This window comes from Anastrepha obliqua, chromosome 3 (genome assembly GCF_027943255.1).
Source record: "Anastrepha obliqua isolate idAnaObli1 chromosome 3, idAnaObli1_1.0, whole genome shotgun sequence".
Taxonomy (NCBI): Eukaryota; Metazoa; Arthropoda; class Insecta; order Diptera; family Tephritidae; genus Anastrepha; species Anastrepha obliqua.
The window spans coordinates 112,060,262-112,082,941 of NC_072894.1; the positions used below are offsets into that span (position 1 = coordinate 112,060,262).

General features: G+C 39.3%; 1 protein-coding gene across 1 annotated transcript; it reads left to right on the forward strand.

Moving 5' to 3' along the window:
- The first annotated feature begins 16,307 nt into the window (after positions 1–16,307).
- On the forward strand, positions 16,308–19,361 carry LOC129242894 (protein inturned). Its single transcript, XM_054879797.1, has one exon. It carries the CDS (start codon positions 16,444–16,446, stop codon positions 19,315–19,317), a length of 2,874 nt encoding a protein of 957 aa, XP_054735772.1. The 5' UTR covers positions 16,308–16,443; the 3' UTR covers positions 19,318–19,361.
- Positions 19,362–22,680: the final 3,319 nt, after the last annotated feature.

Genomic DNA, 22,680 nt, shown 5'->3' on the forward strand with positions numbered 1-22,680 from the left:
CTGGGACACGCAAACAAGAATTTGGATAGTCCGCCGCTATCACGCACTGGAGTCCGCAGTTTTGGTACAGAGAGAGTACAGGCGGATGTTTGGCGGCGATCCCCTGAGCAGATGGACCATAATGAGACTGGTGAATAATTTTGCTGAGCAAGGAACAGTCGCAAGAAGGCCTTATCATCGAAACCCACCAGTTCGGACGGAGGAAACGATCGCTGCTGTAGCTGTAGCTATACAAAGCAATCCAAGGGTTTCAACAAGAAGCTTATCTGCTCAACTTGGTGTCAGCCGACAGTCTTTGCAAACAATAATGCACAAAGATTTAAACTTATTTCCCTACAAAATTCAAATGGTTAACAAACTGAATGCAGCAGACTTGCCGATTCGCTTGGAATTTTGCCAGAAGATCCTGCAAATGTGGAAGAACAAAAGAACAAAACATGTTAAACTGCCTTTTCATGTCTGATGAGGCCCATTTCGATTTAAGCGGCAATGTGAACAAACAAAATTGTCGAATATGGAGTACTTCTAACCCACAGATACTCCACGAGACGGAATTGCATCCTCTTCGCGTGACAGTGTGGTGTGCGGTTTCTTCACGCTGTATTGTCGGGCCTTATTTTTTTGAAGAAAATGGTCACACCGTTACGGTTACTGGAGACCGTTATTTGAAAATGCTGAAAGAATTTTTCTATCCAGAACTACGCCGAAAGAGAATTCCTTTCAACTCTGTGTGGTTTCAACAAGATGGGGCAACGTCTCACATAGCCCAGACTGTTATGACAGAGTTGCGACGAAAATTTCCCAATAAACTGATTTCAAGAAACTCCGAATTTCGTTGACCCCCCAGGTCGCCTGACCTTACTGCACCTGACTTTTTCTTGTGGGGTTTATGTAAACAAGAAGTTTATAAAACAAAGCCAACAAATTTGGATGAACTAAAACAATCCATTCGGGCAACAATTGCGGCTATTCCTGTCGCAACTCTCAAAGCAGCAGTGAACAACTTTTTACTAAGATGCCGCACTTGTGTCAACGAGCATGGGGGGCATTTAAATTCAATTATTTTTAAAACTAGTTAAGCTACATTTAATAAAATTTAATGACCTTCAACTTGAAAAAAAAGAATAAATGAATTCCATACACTAAAAAAAAGTTATTTGAGTTTTTTAATGTAGCAAAATTCATCAGCCACCCTGCATTATAGAATACGGTGGCTTACACATTTAACTCGTTTCTTCCTTTAATGCCCAGAACAGAATTGCATCGGGTAACGGGTTGATGGGTGGTGATCAGCGGGTCCACTTCCGTCGGGAAATTCAGTCGGCTAAACACAATTGCGAGCCACACAAACCGGTTTTCAACTGACATTTTGTGGTTACAATAAAATTAATTTTATTGTGAAATCTTTACGTTTGCTTTATTTGTGAAGCAACTCGCTGAAGCTCATATTACAAAATGAAAAAAACTTCTTTCTAAATTATTGAAAATTTGAGTTTTTATGCAAATCGAATATTATTTGCTTATTATTTGCCTGTTGTCGCTTGTAAACGAATAAATTGTAATCAAGTAATCAGAAAAGCAACCCGTCGGAGAAAATAGAAAAGAATTTTATTATTTCGCCGACGGCAAAAATCTTTCTCCGCCGCAATTCTGCGCAATTTCATGCAATTAAATGTGTTCTAATTTTGACAGCGGGTACGCGCTAACCCGTTACCTGCTCTTCGCTGCAGTTCTGTTCAACCGGTAAGTCGACTTATGGCTTGCAACTACAGATTGTATAAGTAGGTAGGTAGGTGAAATGGTTGAAGTACCCCACTCTAGCACTCCCCTAGTAGCACTAAAGTGCCGCTGTGGTACCATTATGAGACTTCCAACAGGCAGATATCTATAGCCAGCCAGAGCTGTTGATATAATGGAGAAGATTGATTGGATTTAGGTTGGCGCACTGCCCCAGGCTGTCGAAGAAATGAGCGCCCAGTGACGTTAATCGTCTAGCTGCCAAACCCCGTCATTTACAAAGAAAGTCTCCTTCTCTGAAAAATCCCCACAGCCTCTACAATGGGTGTCCAATGAGTAACCTAGCTTTTCCGCGTGTGTGCCGATCGTCCAGTGACCGGTAAACACAGCTGAGAGTTTGGAAATTGAATGGCGTGGAGTCACCAGGACTTTCTGAGTCCTCCGTATATTGTACTGGGGCGAAATAGCACATGCAGATATTCCATTTCTGGTCGGATAGGAGGTCCCTGAGGCCAATTCAGTCCCCTTCCTTTCATTCTCATCTGCAATTTCATTTCCCTCTACCTTCCCTTGCCCTGGAACCCTCCTTATAGGAGTTTACTTGGTTAGGAGCCTTGTAAATTTGTAGCTAGCATTTTGATGTTGTTCTTCAAATGAAGTACACTATTTTATGCTGCTTCCGAACGGCTTTTTTTATTGTTTGCCATTGCCTGCCAAAGAGCAACGGATGTGATAGTAAACAGTGCGTTCTACAATTTTATTTTTAGTGGATACATTTTCGTAAAACTAATATATCATATCGTCCCCTTAGTATAACAATAGCCTATGTGCTCATAGGCTATTATTTTTTTATTGAATTTTTGGATTCTCCATCGTCGATTTTATATGTGGTCAAAATTTTGTCAAATTCTAGTTCCACAAAGTGGGTCAAAACGTCAGTCAAAAAATAATAAATATTTACAGACATAACGAGATTTGAGTGAGAGCTACTTCCGACAAAAAGTTTGAAATTCATTTTCTCAAAACATCAAAAAATGTATAGGCTATTTTAATACTAAGGGGACGATATGTACCATGGAGCCAGTTTATTGTCATCGTTAAATAAACTCGGCATCGTTTGATTTTAATCACTTACCCCGTGAGGCACTTTTAAAAGTAAATTCCGCTGTTAAGTGGTTATTATAATTATTATTTCATTATTATTATGAGGGGAGTGAGCACTACTATTAACCTTAACTTTATTTCTAAGCGATTCAGTGAATAAACCATGTATTAACAAAAAAGAAAAAAATATGAAGGAAAGAAAAACTGTAAAATGTACCGAATTGTTCTTTCTTGACTTCCATTGTTAAAGCCCTGTAACTCACAACTGAAGGGAAGAAACAGAAAACAGCAAAATATTTTTTTTTAGTGAGAAATGTCACCTTGACAACGAGCATAAAGATTAAATTGTTTGATCGATACTTTACGAGATGTCGATCGCTACAGCAAGCTACCGAGAAAAGAATGGATTTATTTTCCCCTAAACTAATATATGTGAGCTAAAGTTTTAGGCTCGGGCCTGAGGAGAATAGTCTATGCAAACTTGCTGTAATTTTTCTAGAAACCGTGATAATCAACAGTTATGGCTTTTGATCACAGTTATTATAAACTCGTATCACTGTTAGTTCTTCCATTTGTAGGAAGTTAAGGAAATACAACACATACCTCATTTTTCGCTTACTTTTTGCGCCAGTTCGTAGTGTTGGCATTGGTATGAATCATAGAATTTACTACTGGTAAAAGTATGTTACCAGTCAATATTTGTATATCGGTAAATGTATGTCGATAATACACAAATGATAAAAGAAATGAAATTGTTTTTGTTAATTTAAAACTTATCTTTTTTCAAAAAATAAACGTCCGAACACTTTTACAGGCGATTTATTTTCCTGTACTGACGGACACTTATACACGCCGCTTGGGGTTCACATTACTTCCATACACGTCGACGAACTCAATTTGACGACGTATCATCAAATATCCGTTATTTTAAAGAAATAATGCTATAGGTGTCAAATATTTATGTTCACACTACTTATACCCGAATTTTTTTATCAGTACGTCCGCCACGAAACGTTGTTGCTAAATAACTAAATTTTGTATTGGGAAATTCGTGGAAATGTTCAATGAACACATTCGTCGATTAATTGGGTTTGAGGGTTGACTTGTTGCCGATATAGTGGCGTATCAGTAGCGAAAGGTGCGCGCTTATCAATTTTGGCAGTTACACTAGTTTACAGTAAAAAAAAATGTTAGAGCCTGGACAGACGATGGCGTTAATCGGGATTAACGAATTAATTCGGAATGAGCTTAAGAATTAAGTGTAACTAATGCGGATTGATAACTCATAATTTAAGGGTATTAGGGAAATTTTCGATGGTGAAGGAAAAATAGTGAAACTTTTAAAGAGAAGAACAAGAAGTACTAAAAACAATCATTGCAGCATTAAAAATTCTGGAACAATATGATGAGCACAATAGGAGTAAGTATTATATAGAGTTTTCGTTTAATTTTTAAGTTTAAAAACGTTTATGTTTATAAGTATTTTTTAGTATCAGGGCAGCTAATACCCATATTAGTTACTTGCGATCCCTCTTTTACTAAAAACTATTCAAAAAACAAATCAGCTCTGCACTAATCTGCGTAACAACCGTCTTTCACACTACAATTTTAATCAGAATTAAAAGCGCCGGTAATCACGATTAATGCCGCCGTCTGTTTAGGCTATTAGAGCCAGACCGTTCAATGCCTTTTTTCCTTGTTCACTCCTCTCGGGCCTCGACAAGACTCTTCCATCGTACACGGTTCTGTGCTGTTGTTTTTGCACCGTCCCATGAGATGTCGACATCTGCTAGTTTGCGCAACATCGACCTTTCTCAAGTGTTTTTTGGTCGACGGCGACCTCTGCTCCCTTGCAGGTTCCAGTCCAGTGCCATTCTCGTGATTTTCGAAAATCGATTTCTTATATGTATATCTCTTATACAATTTTTACAAATGCCGTCGTACGTCAATTATATTTGATATTTGTGAACTAGACAGCTACAGTAGCTGTTCGAACAGATAGGCGGTAGCGCATGCAGGTCAACAGATGTCCATCACTCAAAATCACTTTTTTTAATTAGTAAAAAAGATATTCAAAAACAAATATGGATAATTAATCATCCGCCATCATGCGCCACCTTGTATAAAATACAAATTTTAATATTTTTGCGAAAGTTTTTTTTTTACTTTGTAAAAATCTTGAAAACATTTAATTTGAACGGAAAATGAAGCAGCAACGATATATATAAATAATTATCTTCAATTCTATATGTGACTTGTTTTGATTGGTTAACGGATTCCTCATACATTACTAGGTTGTTCAATAAGTTTTGCGGTTCGAAAAGAAAAACACAGTTTTATGGTTTGAAATACTCTTTATTATTCAGTATAGTCTCAGCGGAAATACTTCATCCCCATATCACAGCCATCTGAAGCAATGAAAATCTGCCTCCGTCCTGGACAAATGGCATCATCTTGAAGCTACCCAAGAAAGGCGACCTGCGTGACTGCGGCAACTGGCGAGGAATAGCCCTACTTAACACCATCTACAAAATTGTAGCCGTGATCACATAAAGCAGGCTCAAAGATATCGAACGCTCCTGTGACGAGCAAGCTGGTTTTCGCCCTCACCGAAGCTGTGTTGACCAAGCTTACACATTTAGAACTATAGTAGAACAATCAGTTGAGTGGCACTCCCCGCTCTACATGCTGTTCGTAGACTTTAAAAAGGCGTTCGGCACTATCAAACGAGATGCAATATGGCTGGCACTGAGTAGAATGGGAGTTCCCGCCAAGATAATCCGTCTGATCAAAGCCCTCTACGAGAACTCCGAATTGGCAGTGCTTCACAAATGCGATGTCAGCGACCCATTCACTACCAACGCAGGCGCAAGGCTAGGTTGTCCGCCGTCATGAGCCAACTGACCCAACACAAAAAAGACATCGTATGCAGTTTCACCAGATATCTTGAGCACCTGGACTTCACCGATAACATCTGCCTCCTCTCTGACAAACTCTTTGACATGCAAGCGAAGGCGGACAAACTAGTCGCGCTGGCACGCACTGTCGGACTGGAGCTCAACATCGACAAGACCAAGGCCATGAGAGTTAACCATAATAACGCAAGGAAGATATTGGTTGAGGGATGCCCGGTGGAATTTGTCGCTTCTGCTACCTCGGCTGCATCATCACGGCAGATGGTGGAGCAGATGAAGATGTCAACTGCAGGCTAAACAAAGCAAGGACGGCATTCGGGCGAATGCATACAGTATGCGGGAGTTCCCAAATCTCCAGGCGCACTAAAATACGAGTATTCGGCTCATGCGTGAAGTCCGTGTTGTTGTACGGAAGCAAAACATGGCTGGTCTCTAACACCATCACACAGATGCTACAATCCTTCATCAACAAATGCCTCCGCATCATCTGCAGAATATTCTGGCCAAACATAATCAGTAACGACGCACTGTGAAGATTAACGAACGAGAAACCCATTCTTAGGAAAATCAAACGCAGAAAGTGGCGATGGATAGGTCACACATTGAGAAAACTATCAGATAGGATCATGAGAATGGTACTGGAACCCGCAAGGGAGCAGAGGTCGATTTTGCGCGAACTTCCAGATGCAGACATCTCATGGGACGGTGCAAAAACAACAGCCCAGAATCGTGCACGGTGGAAGAGTCTTGTCGAGGCCCTATGCTCCCGAGAGGAGTGAACAAGGAAAAAAAAAAGTTTCCCTGACCATAAATACACTTGTTCAAACGAGATTCCAATTTATGAATTCTATCACTGAAGTGAGAATTTGGAAGGATTGCAAAATACGCTGCTTCCTCAGCTGTTATGACCTCATCATTTGATGAAAAACGCCTTCCGTGCATGATTTTTTTTTAGGTCTGGAAAGAGATGCAAGTCGCTAGTGGTCAAATTTTGCAACAATTCGAACTTTAATTCATGGATTTTTGCCATTGTCAAAATGTTCTTGTGACACGGTGCATTGTCCTGATGAAAAAGAATAATTTTCGTTTGCAAACTGGATCTTTTTTCACGAATTTTTTACTTCAGCTGGGCTAACAGGTTACGAAAATATTCAGAATTTATTCTTTTACCAGTTTTCAAGTAATCACAAACAAAATTCTTTTCCCATCCCAAAAAACTGATGCTAACAACTTCTTGGCTGATTCTTGAGGTTCGCACCACTTTTTAGCCTCATGTTTGGATTTAGGTTCATGGTGATAGACCCAAGTCTTATGCATAGTTATGAATCGACACACAAAATCCACTTTATCCTTTGGAAAACGCTCTAAATGTTGCTGAGAAAGGCGAAAGTCGCATTCGAATGTGTTTTTGTTCCATTGTTAGCGAATGCGACACCTCAACGGCAACCCAATACTTCGGTCAAAGTATTGCTTACACTGCCCAATAAGATACCTAGGGCTTTTATTAAATCTTTTTCAGTCACTCGACGTTTTTCCAGTACGACAACCTGTATTTTTTCTACGTTTTCTCGTGTTGTTGCTGTTCCTCCACGTCCTTAACGTGGAGTGGGTCGTCTTAAAGGCTTGTGCGACCACGTTAAATTCAGCAACCTATCTTTCTATTGTATTAATTGATGACGAAAAGTCCTTATACACTTTCAACATTCGTTCATAAAATTCTTTTGCTTTTAAACCTTCCAAAAATAGAAATTCAATTATTACTCGATATTTGATTTTTTCCATTGTAGAAAATACTGTGACACGTCGCTACTGAGTAGCTTGTAAACAAAGAATGAATTTATAGATTGAAATGAAACTTCACATGCGTTCGTATGAAGAGTGTACCAGCACAACAACAACAAATACGGTAGTAGCAATACCCCCTCTTATCGGATAACGAAATTTATTGAACAACCTAGTATACCTCTTCATGATCTACCATTTTTTTGTCCAAAACCGTTATTTTAGCGACATCTCAAAAACTAAATAAGAGTAAAAGAAATTATATGGATTTGCGTACTCAGCGACCAACTTTATCTATGATGTGGATAATCTGGTTCTTGTGTAAAAAAATCATGAATTATTTGTAAACCTGTGTTATTGTTATTTATGTGTTTTTTTACCCACCTACCTATGTAGGTATATCAGTTTGGTATACGGCGTGTTACACTCTCAACCATTATCATACATATTTAGCTATCACCATTCCTCGAGCCAATCAGTCAAAATATAATTTTTTTTGTGTGTATCACCTCCCACCTGACTACCCTGCTGCCCTATCATCTAATTTATCAATGATTTGCCGTCTTAAGTTGGAGACACTTGGTAAATTATGAGGGTATTATGTGAGGGTATCTCGGGCATGTCTCGAATTTACCAGATTCGCCATATAGTCTGGTATCGTGAGTTCCACCTGTTTGCTTAGCCAAAATTAGTATGGTTTTGGATTAAGATTTCAGTATTGTTGCATTGATTGACAATATATATCGCTATCAGCATTTTTGTCGTTTTAAATGTTGTTGTTGTTTTTATTTGTTTTGCGCAACTCTTTGGCGCTCAGGTGTTCTTAATAAATTAGGCGATATGTCGTTATCAGTTTTTTTCTATTTGTTCTTCTCCTAATCAATTTAAACTGTGCGCCTAAAAATTAATATTTTTCTGCAAAAACTAAATATATTAATACCCCATGCCTTCGCAGTATTTACAAAACTTTCGTTCATACATACACACACTTTCGTACAGATAAATGTATATGTATTTATACATACTTATACAAGCCCAGCAGTGAAATTTAAATAGTTTTCAATAGCCTTCATGCGGAAGCAATGGCCTGCTTTACGTTTCCACAAATAACACAGGCCTGCGAAATTTAACTTTTTTCAGTTTCTAGAATGGCTGTACTTGTTTCTTGTAGTTTTTTATGCGCTGAAAACGAATCTGACCTTCAAAATGCTCCATCACGTCAGGATTTTTGGTAAATGAAGCCTAAAAGGTCAAAAAATGGCCATTTTAGCCATTTTTGATAATTTTTTTTGGGATAGAAATTTTTTTTTTCAATTTTCGACGAAAAGGTCGCATAGTACATGGGGTTGGGTATAACGTCTATTGGCGTAACTGAAACTGTTAATTTCAAAATGTCATAACTTTTTTTAAAAAAATCGTAAAATAATTTAAAAAAATGGGTTTTAAAGCTAAAGAGTTGTACTATGCGACCTTTTTGTCGAAAATTGAAAAAAAAAATTTCTATCCCAAAAAAAATTATCAAAAATGGCTAAAATGGCCATTTTTTGACCTTTTAGGCTTCATTTACCAAAAATCCTGACGTGATGGAGCATTTTGAAGGTCAGATTCGTTTTCAGCGCATAAAAAACTACAAGAAACAAGTACAACCATTCTAGAAACTCACCCTCGCAGGATTGTGTAATCAGTTGCCTCATATTTCAAATGCCGATATTTCACACGCGCGAAAATTATCGCTTTTGGCTCAACATTTGACAGTATGGAATAAAAATTCTAAGCATATTTCACTCTTCATATGGTTTGACAGGGAGCGGAAAAGATGGCTGAAGAGCGAGTTTTGGTGCCAGGTTCGGAAAACACGGCGGATGCTGGAGGACCTCCCATTCGAGCTCTTGGATTGCGGCTTTGACGACTTGTGCAACATGGGGCCTGGCGTTGTCGTGAAGGAGTATGGTTTGACCATGTCGATCAGGTCTTTTCAATTGAATATTCTCATTCATGCGGTATAGCTGGGCAATGCAGAACCCGCCACCCACTTCTTTCTTTGCTTCATATTGATGTATACACCATTTCTCATTCCCCGTTACGATTTGGTACAAAAAGCGTGGTTTATGACCGCGTGTTGTTCGATGGCGGGCGAGATGCTGAGAAGCAATTTGAAGGCGACTTTCTTTGTTGTTCTCCTTCAAACATGATTTGAGACGTTCTTCAACGCATTCAGAAGACCTTTCGCTGCGGGACGTGTCATCGACGTCAAGGTCGGATTTTTTGAACTTTGCAAACCATTTCCGTGCTGTAGACTCATCTACGACACCTTCCAAATATACGTCCCGGGCTGCTTCGGCAGTATTTCGCCCTCGATGGAAAGCAAAGAAGAGCAGGTGTTGAAAATGTTGATTCTTGCCTCCTGGCTATTCCATTAAAATTTAAATAACACAAAAATACAATTAACATAGTTTTGTAGAGCAAAAAGAGTTCTATCGCATGAATACTTACCCTTTGCCATACAGCAAACAAATCGTTGTAAAATAAAAGAAAATATAAAACGCTATGAACTTATTCTCCAACCCAAGATGTACCACAAAAATGGATGTCAATGCCGCTGTAATGCTCAAATGGCTTTTTCAAATTTAAATCTGAGATATGGCGCGCTAAAGACACCTAGCGGGAAACACTCAGAATTTTTTACTTCCCCAAATACACTGTGCGACAATTTTGGGGTCATCAAAATCAAACCACACCGGACCTTTTTTTTCTGAAAATATACCTATTCAATAGCAAAACTCTCGCTGTGTTTTTAAAAGTTAGCTCGATTTTTTTTTATAGCGTTTTGAAGTTTTCTATTTTCATGAGATTTTGGAGTTTTACTTGTACGCTAAATTTGACTTATAAATCGACCTTTGTTTGATTTAATCGATTTATTTTGTCATAGCTTGATGCAGAAATTTCGTACATGTACAAATAAACTTATTTTGAGAAGAACCTATATACCAATACGCAATTTTGAATACCAAAATTTCGAAAAATTGTATGTTTTTACCATTTTTTACTGTAATTATGAAAATAATTTTATACGTAACCACCCGTTATACACATTTTCAGATTTTTCTATTTTTGCTAGTATTTTTTCCAGATACGGTTTTCCAATGAATATTGGATGTAACAAAATGTGATCGTGAGTAGTGAAAAGCCAGATTGGTCTCACAAGACTTTTAGCCTGTTAAGTACATAGAAAAGTGGATAGCACACATTCCAAAATAAAAAGTATAAAGAAGGTTGTAGTCTGTCTTATCAGGAAATGTTTGTTTTAGAAATTCCAAAATTTGTTCCCAACGATTTTACCTGTTCTAAGATCGCAGCAGTCTTGCGAGATCAGGTTCGTGCATAACAACTCCTAAAATACATTTGACGCGCTAAATATTTTGTGAGCAATACGGTTTTTGTTAACATATTTGAATTTATTAATTTCATTTACGTGAATTTTTTATGAATTAAGAAAATAAAAAATGTACAATTGTCCTGAAAATATTAACGTTTTCTGCTATTGTTGTGGACGTTTCACACCAGCGAGTGAAAAGCATGGATCAATCAGTGATGATTTTACTGTGGCATACAGACATTATTTTGATCGTGAAGTTATTTTGAATGTACCCTGGGCGCCAAACATAGTGTGTAGAGCTTGTTATGAATTTGTTAAAAATTTATTTTTTTAGAAAATAACAAACTTAAAGTTCAGTTTTATGTTTTTATCTTATAAATGACTTTTTTAGTACATTTTGCAACATTTTTGCTAGAAGAAATAGTGAGAAATTTTAATTATTTTCATAATTACAGTAAAGAATGGTAAAAACATACAATTTTTCGAAATTTTGGTATTCAAAATTGCGTATTGAGATATAGGTTCTTCTCAAAATAAGTTTATTTGTACATGTACGAAATTTCTGCATCAAGCTATGACAAAATAAATCGATTAAATCAAACAAAGGTCGATTTATAAGTCAAATTTAGCGTACAGGTAAAACTCCAAAATCTCATGAAAATAGAAAACTTCAAAACGCTATAAAAAAAAAATCGAGCTAACTTTTAAAAACCCAGCGAGGGTTTTGCTATTGAATAGGTATATTTTCAGAAAAAAAGGTCCGGTGAGGTTTGATTTTTGATGTCGCACTGTGATATTGCTTATGGAAAAAGAAATCCATGACTGTAGCGAACGATATCTCGTAAAGTATCGATCAAACTATTTACAGTTTATGCTCGTTATCAAGGTGACATTTCACACTAAACAAATTCTTTTGCTGTTTTTTGTTTGTTTGTTTGTTCCAGCCAGTTGTGAGTTACAGGGTGTCAACAAAGCGAAAACTCGGTACATTTTGCAGTTTTCTTGGATAAAGGCGAAAATGCAAGCCAAGCCGCTGAAATTGTGAATGGTGTTTAAGGAGCCGATACTGCAGTTTATTGTGCTAATTACATGTAATTTTGGTTTCGTCGATTCCGTTTAGGCACTTTTGATGTTAAAGAAAATATCGAAAATGTCAATAAAATCACAGAAATAATCGAAGTTGAGCGGCATGTTAGTGGTCGTAGCATCGCCCAGTAGCTAAAGATCGATCATAAAACAGTTTTAAACGTTTTGCGCAAAACTGGATTCAAAAAGAAGCACGATGTTTAGGTGCCACCCCAATTAACACCAAAAAACATGATAGATCGAATTTCCATCTGCGAAGCCGGATGATGACTGGGAATGAGAAATGGGTCACATACGATAATATTGCGCGAAAACGATCGTGGTCAAAACGTGATGAAGCAGCTCAAACGGTCGCCAAACCAGGACTAACGACCAGGAGAGCACTACTGTGTATTTGGTGGAACTTAAAATGAATTATTTATTACGAGCTGCTAAATTGAGATTTCGACTGTCAACAACTGGACCGGTTAGTAGAGTTTTTCGCCAATAAGAACCAAAATTTCTATGAGAGTCTAAATATGAAGCTACCTTTAGGTTAGGTTAGGTTGACCTGGCTGGCTGCGAGCCATCACATAGACCTATTGGTCCTTAGTGGTAGAAGATGGAGCTTGACCCTTACATTTCCTTGTAGTAGGCTTCTTCTAATAAGCTTGCGTCTTATGCGAATCTAAGTAAGCTCTGAAGCTCTAACCCCGAGAGACATTCTAACCTCTCATATTGTAGAGCTCCTAAACATTTCATTCGGGTTCTAGCTAATGCAGGGCAAGAACATATAATTGCATTGCAAAATCCGTTGTTTGCAATTCCCATCTTATATGCGTGTGTCGCTAGCAAATTGTGGCCTGTAAGTATACCTACGATAGTTCTGCTTTCCTGTCTATACGGGTTAGTACGAATCTGGCGTATTTATCTGCATTCTGTATTCATATGATTTTCGCGGTTTTACAAATGGCTATATTATTTCACCTCCTGTCTATCAGTGTTTTCATGTCCGCAGCGACGTCATTGTATACCGTATTTAAAGGTTTCAGTAAACAGCGCTTTGGCAATCTCAACTACCATCTTCCCGCAACGCCCTTATGTCCGTTACCCAATAGATGTGTAACCGTCTGTCTGCGACTAGTCTTTCTATGGCTTCCCTGGCCATAAAAACGTGTTTAGATGTTATTTCATATGAGTTTATTGCCTTTATTGCCGCTTGACTGTCAACATATATATTTATGCTGGAGTTGCTCGATATCCTTGCTAATGCTATTTCTGCAGTCTTTCCTGCCGCAAAGACTTCTGCTTGAAAAATACTGCAATGATCAGGGAGCTTAATTGGCCGCCTTATGCTCAGCTCTTCGCAACAAATCTGTCCATCATTTTCGAGTCGTCAGTAAATATATGTATTGAGCGTATTGGGGCTAGGTTTCATACCTCTTTTCCACCTCTCTTCTTCTAGTTTTGTTCGGAATCTCTTCACCCAATAGTATTTCGGAGTCATATAGTCTGTATTGGTCCGATAACTCATACCTATTGAGCTATGTACAAATAGTTTCCAGGTAAATTCACCCGTTGCGTTATGTCTTGCAGCAGATCAAGCTGATAGACCTTTTGCCACAATGTCAAGCTAAAGCTACCTTTAAAATGGCAACAAATTATACACCGAAACGGTGCGTATTTGACCCGAGTCGAATAATCCGAATTTTTTCCCCAAACTAATATTATATGTAGGTAAGTAGTATATAATATTGTGTGTATGTATAAGTAAATGTATGAAGGTACGAATGCTTTTGACCAATTTTTCTATCTTTGGCCCACCGAAAGCAAAAAAATAAAAATACATAATTTTTCATATGTGTATAGCAATTAATAATACATACTTTGTACTCTTTTCCAGTTCTTGTTTGCACATGTTTTAATTTCTTTTATCGAGAAATAGACATTGAATTGAGATTCCTGTTTGCCCAAGTTCCTTGTGACTGCTTTGCACGCATTTGCATTAAGCTTTTCATTTGCCAATTTGAGTATAATATTATATTTATAGCAACAAATTTCGGTAGTCTAAAGCCTTTCCGGTATGCTAGCTTTAAATTGATAACGGGGATATTTTCTGCTACCGGAAATTTGTGAGTAAGTACATGAATATACATACTAGCGATGAGAAGTATTAAGTACTTTAGGAAAGCGAGTACTTTGGAAAAAAATCGTTCAAAATCGGGTATTTTTAAAAGTAAATGGTACTTATTTTATAAAAATATTAGCAGCATTTTCTATACTTTCAATCAGGCAGCAATCGCATCGTCCTCTTCTGCCGGGGCGTGGGCGCAAGTCTCTCCCCCACAACAAAACCAGCACCGAATTTGTCCATCGCATCTCTTGAATGGCAGTGTTGCCAGCCTTTGCGCCCACGAGGTAATCAACCAGTCGGGCAGAGGCACCTTCCCCATTAAGAGACCAGACATTCCAGGTGCATGCCCTTAAATCATAGTTCTTAGCAGGGGTCATCATCAGTATAGGAAGTTTGCACCCGAGGTTTTATTCGTGTTTTCATTGATGTGGCTTTTACGTGGCGGGTCCCAAATCCAGCGCACAGCCAGCTATCCCGGGATACTATACTTCGCCTTCTCACATTAGCTCACTCTCGAATGGGTGTTCGGAAGCTAACCAGAGGATACTTGGGCTAAGCCCGGAAGTTGTGAGCTGCTCGGACCATATATAGAGGAATCGTTCGGTGACTTTGCCCACTTGCGTGGACATATGGAATCATGCTAGTTCATGTACGAAATTTGGATATTGACTGTTCCATAAGGTCTCAAGTCCAATTAATTGTTTTGGTTGGGTCGTCCAACTGCCCTCTTTAAAAGTATATGACTGACAATCAGTATTTTCTAAATCAAAATTCGTTTAAATAAAATTATCCTTTTTAAATAAAAAAGGATTGACTCTGTTTGTGTAGAAGCGCCAACCAAAAGATGGGCCGCCTCGGGCTCATTAAAGCAAAGGCAGTAAAAAATTTCGATAGGCATCGGAATAGCGCCACTAGCGAACCTCGCACTCTTCTGATCTCGCCCGATCTAAAAATCCGTTACCGAAAAGTGATACACGCAAACTTTTTCGTTTGATTTCAATGAAATGCACGTTTTTACTCATTATTTTTTGACAGTGCAATGTATTTATTTATTATTTATTTATTTGTTTATCGTTTATCAAACACACAACCAAAAGTTATTTTACAGTGTTTGAACTTATGACTACTATTCTTAATAATAACACACATAAAGGTAAGTATGTGGAGTTAACAGAGTGCCTCAGTAGGATAATGACATATTGAAAAAAAAAAATGTTTACCCATTTTAATTCATTTGCGTATATTTTTTGATATTATAGTCCCTTACAAGAGATCCGCATTGAGCTTAGCCATCAGCGTAGTTTTCTATTCTTTATTGGCATTCAAGTTTAGTTGACATTTAACGCCGTTCGGTGACATACTTTTGTGCACTACTATGCAGAAGATGCGTCGCCAAAACTAGGTAAGACTTGCATATCGTTCGTAGCTATTCAACTAATATCAACCAAAATTTATCTAGTAATGTGGCTCAAATAAAAGAGAAATGAATTACTGTTAGATGTGCTCGTTCCACCAAGAGATATGTTTTTCAATTTTAGAGCGTAAATTCATGAGTATAGAGAGCTAAAACCGTACGCTGAGAGCGGCTAAGAGTGATAAATAAAGTTATTATTTATTTATTTGTTTTCATCTACTGTTTACATGCTGCTCCAACAACACACAACCAACTATTCAGGCTTTTGATTTGTATTGGCCAAACCTTTTTCATGTTTGCCATGCTTACTTATGGTGCCTTTTGCGGGTGATCGGTGATCATGTGCGATCAGCGGCCTGAACTGTGGGTTAACAGAAATATTTTCAAGACATTGCCAAGTTGAAGACAAGCTGCAGGCGAATACTTAGCATTTAGGCCAAATCCAAAGCAACGTTGAATGCGGACAGTTGAGTAATTATCTGGCAATGCTGAGAAGGTAAAACTAGTTGTATGGGAGTGCTAGTGAAGATCGTTGATCGGCGGCAAAGGGAACGGTGCATGTTAGGTAATATAATAGAAGGGATGGACGTTGCAGTGGCAACAATACATATATAGAGATAGACAGAGAACAAGTCATGAGAGGTTTTGCCACTTATTTACCTCAGCGCTCACACTCCGGTATGGGAAATCGCTGTTTACAAGTCTGAGTTGCTAGTTTCGGTTAGCGCAGCCGCAGAGCGTTTAGTGTTGAAGTGAATGGCGATTTGGTTACATCAGCGCTTTGACTACTAGACGGAAAGTTCTGTGCAGATGTGGCTAAGAAGTAAAACAAAATAAGATAAACGAATTGTGTGTATAAATATATGCGTGTAGATTTGTGGGCTGCGCATAATTTTGGCACCCAATATCTGAAGTGATGCGCAAATCACAACCACTGTTGCTGAATGATCAACATGAAGCCGCACGTCTAGGGCTTAACACCGGGGAAGGCGGCTCGGAAAGCTACTCTTCCGAATCCTCATTTAGTGATTCATATACGGACAGCAGTGATTTGGCCAATTGGGAGGAGTATGTGGCCGAGGATGGAACACTTTTCTATGCGGAGTATCTGCCACAGGCGCGTCGCCCGATACATGAAAAACGTATTGAATTCGCGCGCAGCAGCTCGTTGCGCATGGGTAAGAAGACGGCGCGACGTCAGCAACAACAACAGCAGCAACAGCAAGAACAAAAACAAGCGGCACAGCAGCAAACGCAGCAGGGCAAATCGAACGGTGGCGGTCGTCAACAGACGGCTGCGCAGTCACCCGCGCATGAGCACCGTTTCTCTCACATTAGCAAGTCACACGAAACACCATGCTACAAGCAATTAGAATTGGTAATAACGGCGGCAGATCGTTTTCGTTTTGGTCGACGTTCAACCGCCGTGGAATCCATACTTGGCTTCCGTGTGGTGCCTTTCCCAGACCAACCAGAGTGTTTAATGGTTGACAGCTTCGTGCATGCCATGCCCACAATGTTGCAACAGCAACAACAACAGCAGCAGCAGCAACCACAATCATCAACTGAGACAGCGGAAATCGAGCGTGGCGATTGGTTCAAGTCTTTGGATGACATCGAAGTGCGCACCAGCAATGTGGATGAACTGCTACTGCAGTTCGTTGAACCCACTAAAGTGTGCCTCAAGTTTCAAGGTGCCGCGTGTTCTAATGCCACTGCGGGCGGCGCAGAGCAGGCGCATGCAAATGGCAGTGGGAGTGCCACTGGTGGCGCGGGTGAAATGCAGAAGGTGGAGAATTTCGTAATGTTCGCTCAAGTATTTGAGAAGTTACAACTGCGCGCTGTAACAGCAGACAGTGATAAGAGTTCAACTGTGCACGCAGAAGTTGCTACTGCTAGTGCTGCTGCTGGCACTGATACCACGGCGGATGCTGCCTTACCTTTCGCGCTACTCATACTTCCACCTGAGTGCTATCAGAGCGATCAGCACAAAGACTCGTTGTACTATTATCCCGAAGATGTGCAAACTAATTTCCTTTACAAAGCGCGCGGCAGTTTTCTTACGCTGAATGCCGTACTCACAGAGGAGCTGCAAACAAAGCCGCTCATCTCACGACTCCAAGTCAACAATGTCACCTATTTTGTGTGCTACCGCTCGCTGAATGGATTGCTTGTGCTATTCGCTTATGCCGCCGCTTATCACTCACAACCAGAAGCTGCTCTACGCGCGGACGAACTTATCGGTTATATACAATTCGCTTTTCCCACGCTCAATTTGGAAAACTTCACCAATGGCAATTCGTCAACAGCAACGCTACGTACTTTTTTACACAATTTCTGTTCCATACAGCGCGTTCGTATACTCCGCACACACCGCAAGCAACCGGTACTCTTTGAGGAGCTACTGAAAGAGTCACGCCATATGCCGCTGCCGAAGGAGGCTCAGCTTCGCATTTTCGATGCGTTAAGTGAAATGGAAGCTATGGATTATAGGAATTGGAATGATGAACCTTTGAATACGCATCGTGAGTTCTTTATACATGGCAGTGCCTTGTACTATGATCATTATTTGCTCGCATCGCAAATGCCATTGGAAGTACGTGCCAACGTGGAGCTCTTTTTGCGCTGTCGCGGCATATTCGAGTTCATTAGCGAGCAAAGTGTCAAGGAATTGTATGTGTGGGAGGAGGTCGCGTTGCCACAGGCCACAGGTCGCTACTTCTTAACAATTTGCAGTCGCAGCCATTTGCTTTTGGCAGTCATTTTGAAAATTTTCGACGCTCCTGACTTGTCGCCCAACGACACAGTGCCGCCTTCGCTCTTCTACATCGAAGAAATTCAAGAAACACTCGACCATCTCATACAATGCGGCATTGAATCGTTGGCCATTTTCTGGTCCATATCGAATAAGCGTCCCGAGGTGTTGGAGAAAGTCGAGCAGCCCGACGAAGCCAGTGCTGAGAAAGAAACACGCAAAATAGAGAACTTTATAAAACAAAAATTCGCCGCTGCCACTTCGGTCGCCACTGGCGGCACTTCGTCGAACAACGGTAATAATCAGCGCACGCTGGCCTATGATGAGGAAACACATCTGTGCTCGTCACTTGGCGGTTCATCCATACACAGTCTTACGCCTAGTGAAGACGATTCGAGCCGAAAGCGTCAAACCACCAGCAACACCACCACCACCACTGGTCCCGGCGGCAATAACGATGACTCCGATAGTGGTGGCTCAGATTGGGATAACTTTGGTGAACAGAATCCATTGCATTACGGCTGCGACTCCGAACTACAATCGCAAATGACCGAATCTCTTTGGAAGGAAATAAATAATGTTGTGCCAGTGAAAATCTCCGCCGGCTGGAAGAATGCAATCTTCTATTACGTCTACGTAGATAACACTAACGGTTCGGTTTTTTGTCCGCTCAAAGCGAATTCCGAAACGTTCCCATTCCTGGCGGAAATGCGTAAAGCTTGCCATACCATACGCGCCGTGCTACAGAACACAAAGCATTACCGGCGTCTATTGGCGCAGGATAACTCCAAACCGGCGGCCAGCAAGGGCATGCTGGCCATTAAAGAACACGGCGTGACAATACAGGTGCGCGAAGTGAGTGAGACAACAGTGGCTGGGACGGCTGAGACAGAGAGCGTAGTAAAGGGCCGCTTTGTGGTTGTCGGGCGCCTATTTAATTCACCCTTGAAGGAGGTGTATGTTTGTCATAAGCCGGATGTGCCACAAAATATGGTGGAGATGGCTTTTCGGCTTTCATTCTTCTCAATGGGCTAAAGATCGCTCCATGAACTTGCAATATATTTTTATTTAAATGTTTAGTATTTTCCAATATAATATATGTATTTATTTATTTTTTGTAAATTTTAAAAGATCAGTTATAAATAAATACAAGAATTGCCCATATGCCCTAAGGAATGATTTTGTGGAACCATTTATAAGATTGCTGGCCAGGTTATGTAGCATTTATTATAATTTTCACTTCCCTAATTGATGTATCTGAAGTCCGGTGTGTGTCCTCGATTTAGCGCATACACTTCTGTTACGTGAAGATGGACTTGGTGGGCGCGTACACTTCCATGTGTGGTGTGCATCTTAATGTTTTTCACAAATGGAGGGGCCTACATTTTTAAGTTGACTCCGAATAGCAGATATTTGTCATTAGGGGCTGTTTTCTGGCAGAAATGCACTCGACGGTTAGCCGTTGCCTGCTGAGGGGCGAATTTTTTCAGTTTATATATTGGCGGTAATGTAATGGCGGTAATGTTGAATGTTTGGCTGAGCTCCTCGTCCTCCTATTTGCGGTTTGTGCCTTGATATTTTACCGCAAATAGAGGAACTTACAATTTTATGACGCCTCTGAAGGACAGATAGTTTTTTATTAGGAGTTTTTTCACGACAGAAATACACTCGTAGGTTTGCTATTGCCTGCTGATCATCCTCGTGTGGACCAATCCATTCGGCTTCTTATTAGACTCACCCCCATAAATAAATCACTTTTCAGAAGAATTGTTCAAAATATAGGGGCTTCCAATAAGAGGCGTTATTTTGATATTCAAAGAAAAATGCTATTTTTTAATATAAATGATGGGATGTTTATTTCATTATCATAAAGAGGAAGGCATACCGTTAATAGTGAAGAATAGCCTCAGGCAAATAACGAGCACGTTTACAGGACAATATCCTTTTCATGAATTTTTCCATAACCGAATTTCAAAGTGGCTGCCCTATGTCCTCGATAGCCTCACGAATTCCATCTTTGAGGTCTTGAAACAACCCTGGGTTGTTGGCGTAGACCTTCTCTTTCTTGGATCATTTGACATGAAATCATTCACATACATATGTACATATATAGCTCAACGTTCTATTGCTTGTCATGCAACCTTAAATCATTATCATCATCATCATAGCATTTACAGTGAAGTGAGGTGAGACTCGGCGTGAGTCAATGCTTCCTTTAATATTGCGTTCCGTACGTCACGGTTGATTGCATGGGTTTTTCGTGGCAGGTCGTATATCACATCATCTGCCCACCTTTTTGGTGGCCGTCGCCGCTTTCTGCTGCCGCAAATGCGAGAGTTAAAAGTCTTCTTTGTAATCCTGTTGTCATCCATTCGAAGTACGTGTCCTAGCCATCGAAGCCCACTATGTTTTGCCCATTTATAAGTTCTTCGATCTCATTGTTCTGTTTTATTCTAAAAGACCCATCAAGGTCTCGTACAAGACCAAAAATTTCCCTCAAATTTTTACGCTCGAAGCGTCCTTTATATAATATTAAGGGCCAGGGCCCGATAAAATGATGATTTTCAATAATTTTTTTTTGCTAATCAATGGATTTATTTTACAAAAATAAAAAAATTCATCAAAAAGAAATTAATAATTGTAAAAGTTATCGCTGTTTGTGTGGAGCCCGTTTCTCCAGAAGCCCCTTGCGGTGATCATCACAAATCCTTGGAGATTCATCCAAAATCAGTCGGACAAGAGAAATTAGTTTTATTAATAGATAATCGAGTGCCCGATCGAAACTTTTTTTCCAAATTAGCAATATGACGGCCTCAAGAAATATTTTTCAGATTTTCGAGAGATAAACCGAACATTGCTTAAAAAAAATTTAAATTAAAAAAAAAATCCTTCGGGCAGTCACGATTTTTTTATGTTTTTCAAAAGCAGTATACATTTTATTGAAATCTACCAAGCGGTTTTTAAGTTACAGTGATCACCAGTTCAAAAAACATAGTTTTGAGAAAAATGCATTTAAAGTTTTGCCACTTGCTCTCGAACGCTCCGGAGCGCCCAAGCGCCCTTTGTTAATTGTTGAATAACTCGAAAAGTATTTGTTGGATTCACTTCAAATTTTCACAAAATATTTTTACGATATTATATTTTTGAAAAAGTAAAAAGAAACAATTTTTTGAAAATTCTGACTACTCCTAACCCCTTAATAGTCAGAACCCTTGTTTCACATCCATACGTTGATATTATGTTAGCCTTATAATGGTCCTATAGATCTTTCATGCTGGGCTTTAATAGGTGTAAATTTATGTTTTTGTAGTGATCTGAACTTCACCTCCAGCATTGTTTAGATATGAGGAACGTCAAAGCGCGCTGGGTATCAGCTAACTATCTACATATAATAAATACGGCTTTATCACAAATTTTTTTTTCACCTGCAATTACGTAACCACCCTAAATGCCCTGTACCGATTTTGTAGTTAAATTTCGATTAACCTCTAAACACATTCGTAAGTTGAAAATTTAAAGAACCTGTTACTTTGTCTTTGCGAAGTGTTCGACTTACCCTGTATACCACACGAATTTTTACGAATTACTTATAAATATGAAGTATGTAAAATTCCGTTGACATTCACTCATTCCTCAGCCCATTAAATGATATGTTTGAACTATTTTTAACGTTAAGCATAAATCTCGGAAGCAGACCTAAATATCAGAAGATATGCGTACGTGGGTGTATGCTTGTAGTACCGCGCTGAGGATGATGAGGAAGATCTCAGCGATTTTAGTGTTAAAGAAGAACGCGGCGCGCGTAAAGGTGACAAACCACAGCCGGGTGAATGTAATTGCGAAGCGAAACACAAACATACACACAAGCACAATTTGTGGACACAAGAATACATCAGCACATAGCACAAGCATAAGAAATATTTGAATTATTTACAAGTATTTGCACTTAATGGCGCAGACAGCGAGTTACTTGAAACAAATATGGGAATAATGTTCGAAAATATGTTATCTTGATTTTTTAATATTTATTTTGATGAAACGTTTTTATCGACGGAATTTGAATCAGTAATAATAAATTAAATAATTAAGGAATTTCGAAATACGTGAACAAGTGAAAGTGTAAATTTGCATGACATTGCAAAACAGAGAGTGAGTTTAAGAATAAAAAAGTATTTAAACAAAAATAGAGCTTTAATCCAAGGTGAACTGAAATAAATAAACGGTAGGAAACGCGTCTGCGACAGCGACAGCTCAAGTAGCTCTGCAGCAATCATCGATAATAGAAGTTAATCATAAAGTAAATAGTTAGCGGTACATTGTGCATATTAGGCACCCATACATACATACATACATAGCTACCTATGTAGCTGCATTGTAGTACATGTCATCGCCACTGCA

Bases quoted from the DNA above. Each gene is read 5' to 3' on its own strand.
- LOC129242894 (XM_054879797.1), top strand. From the start codon at position 16,444: ATGCGCAAATCACAACCACTGTTGCTGAATGATCAACATGAAGCCGCA.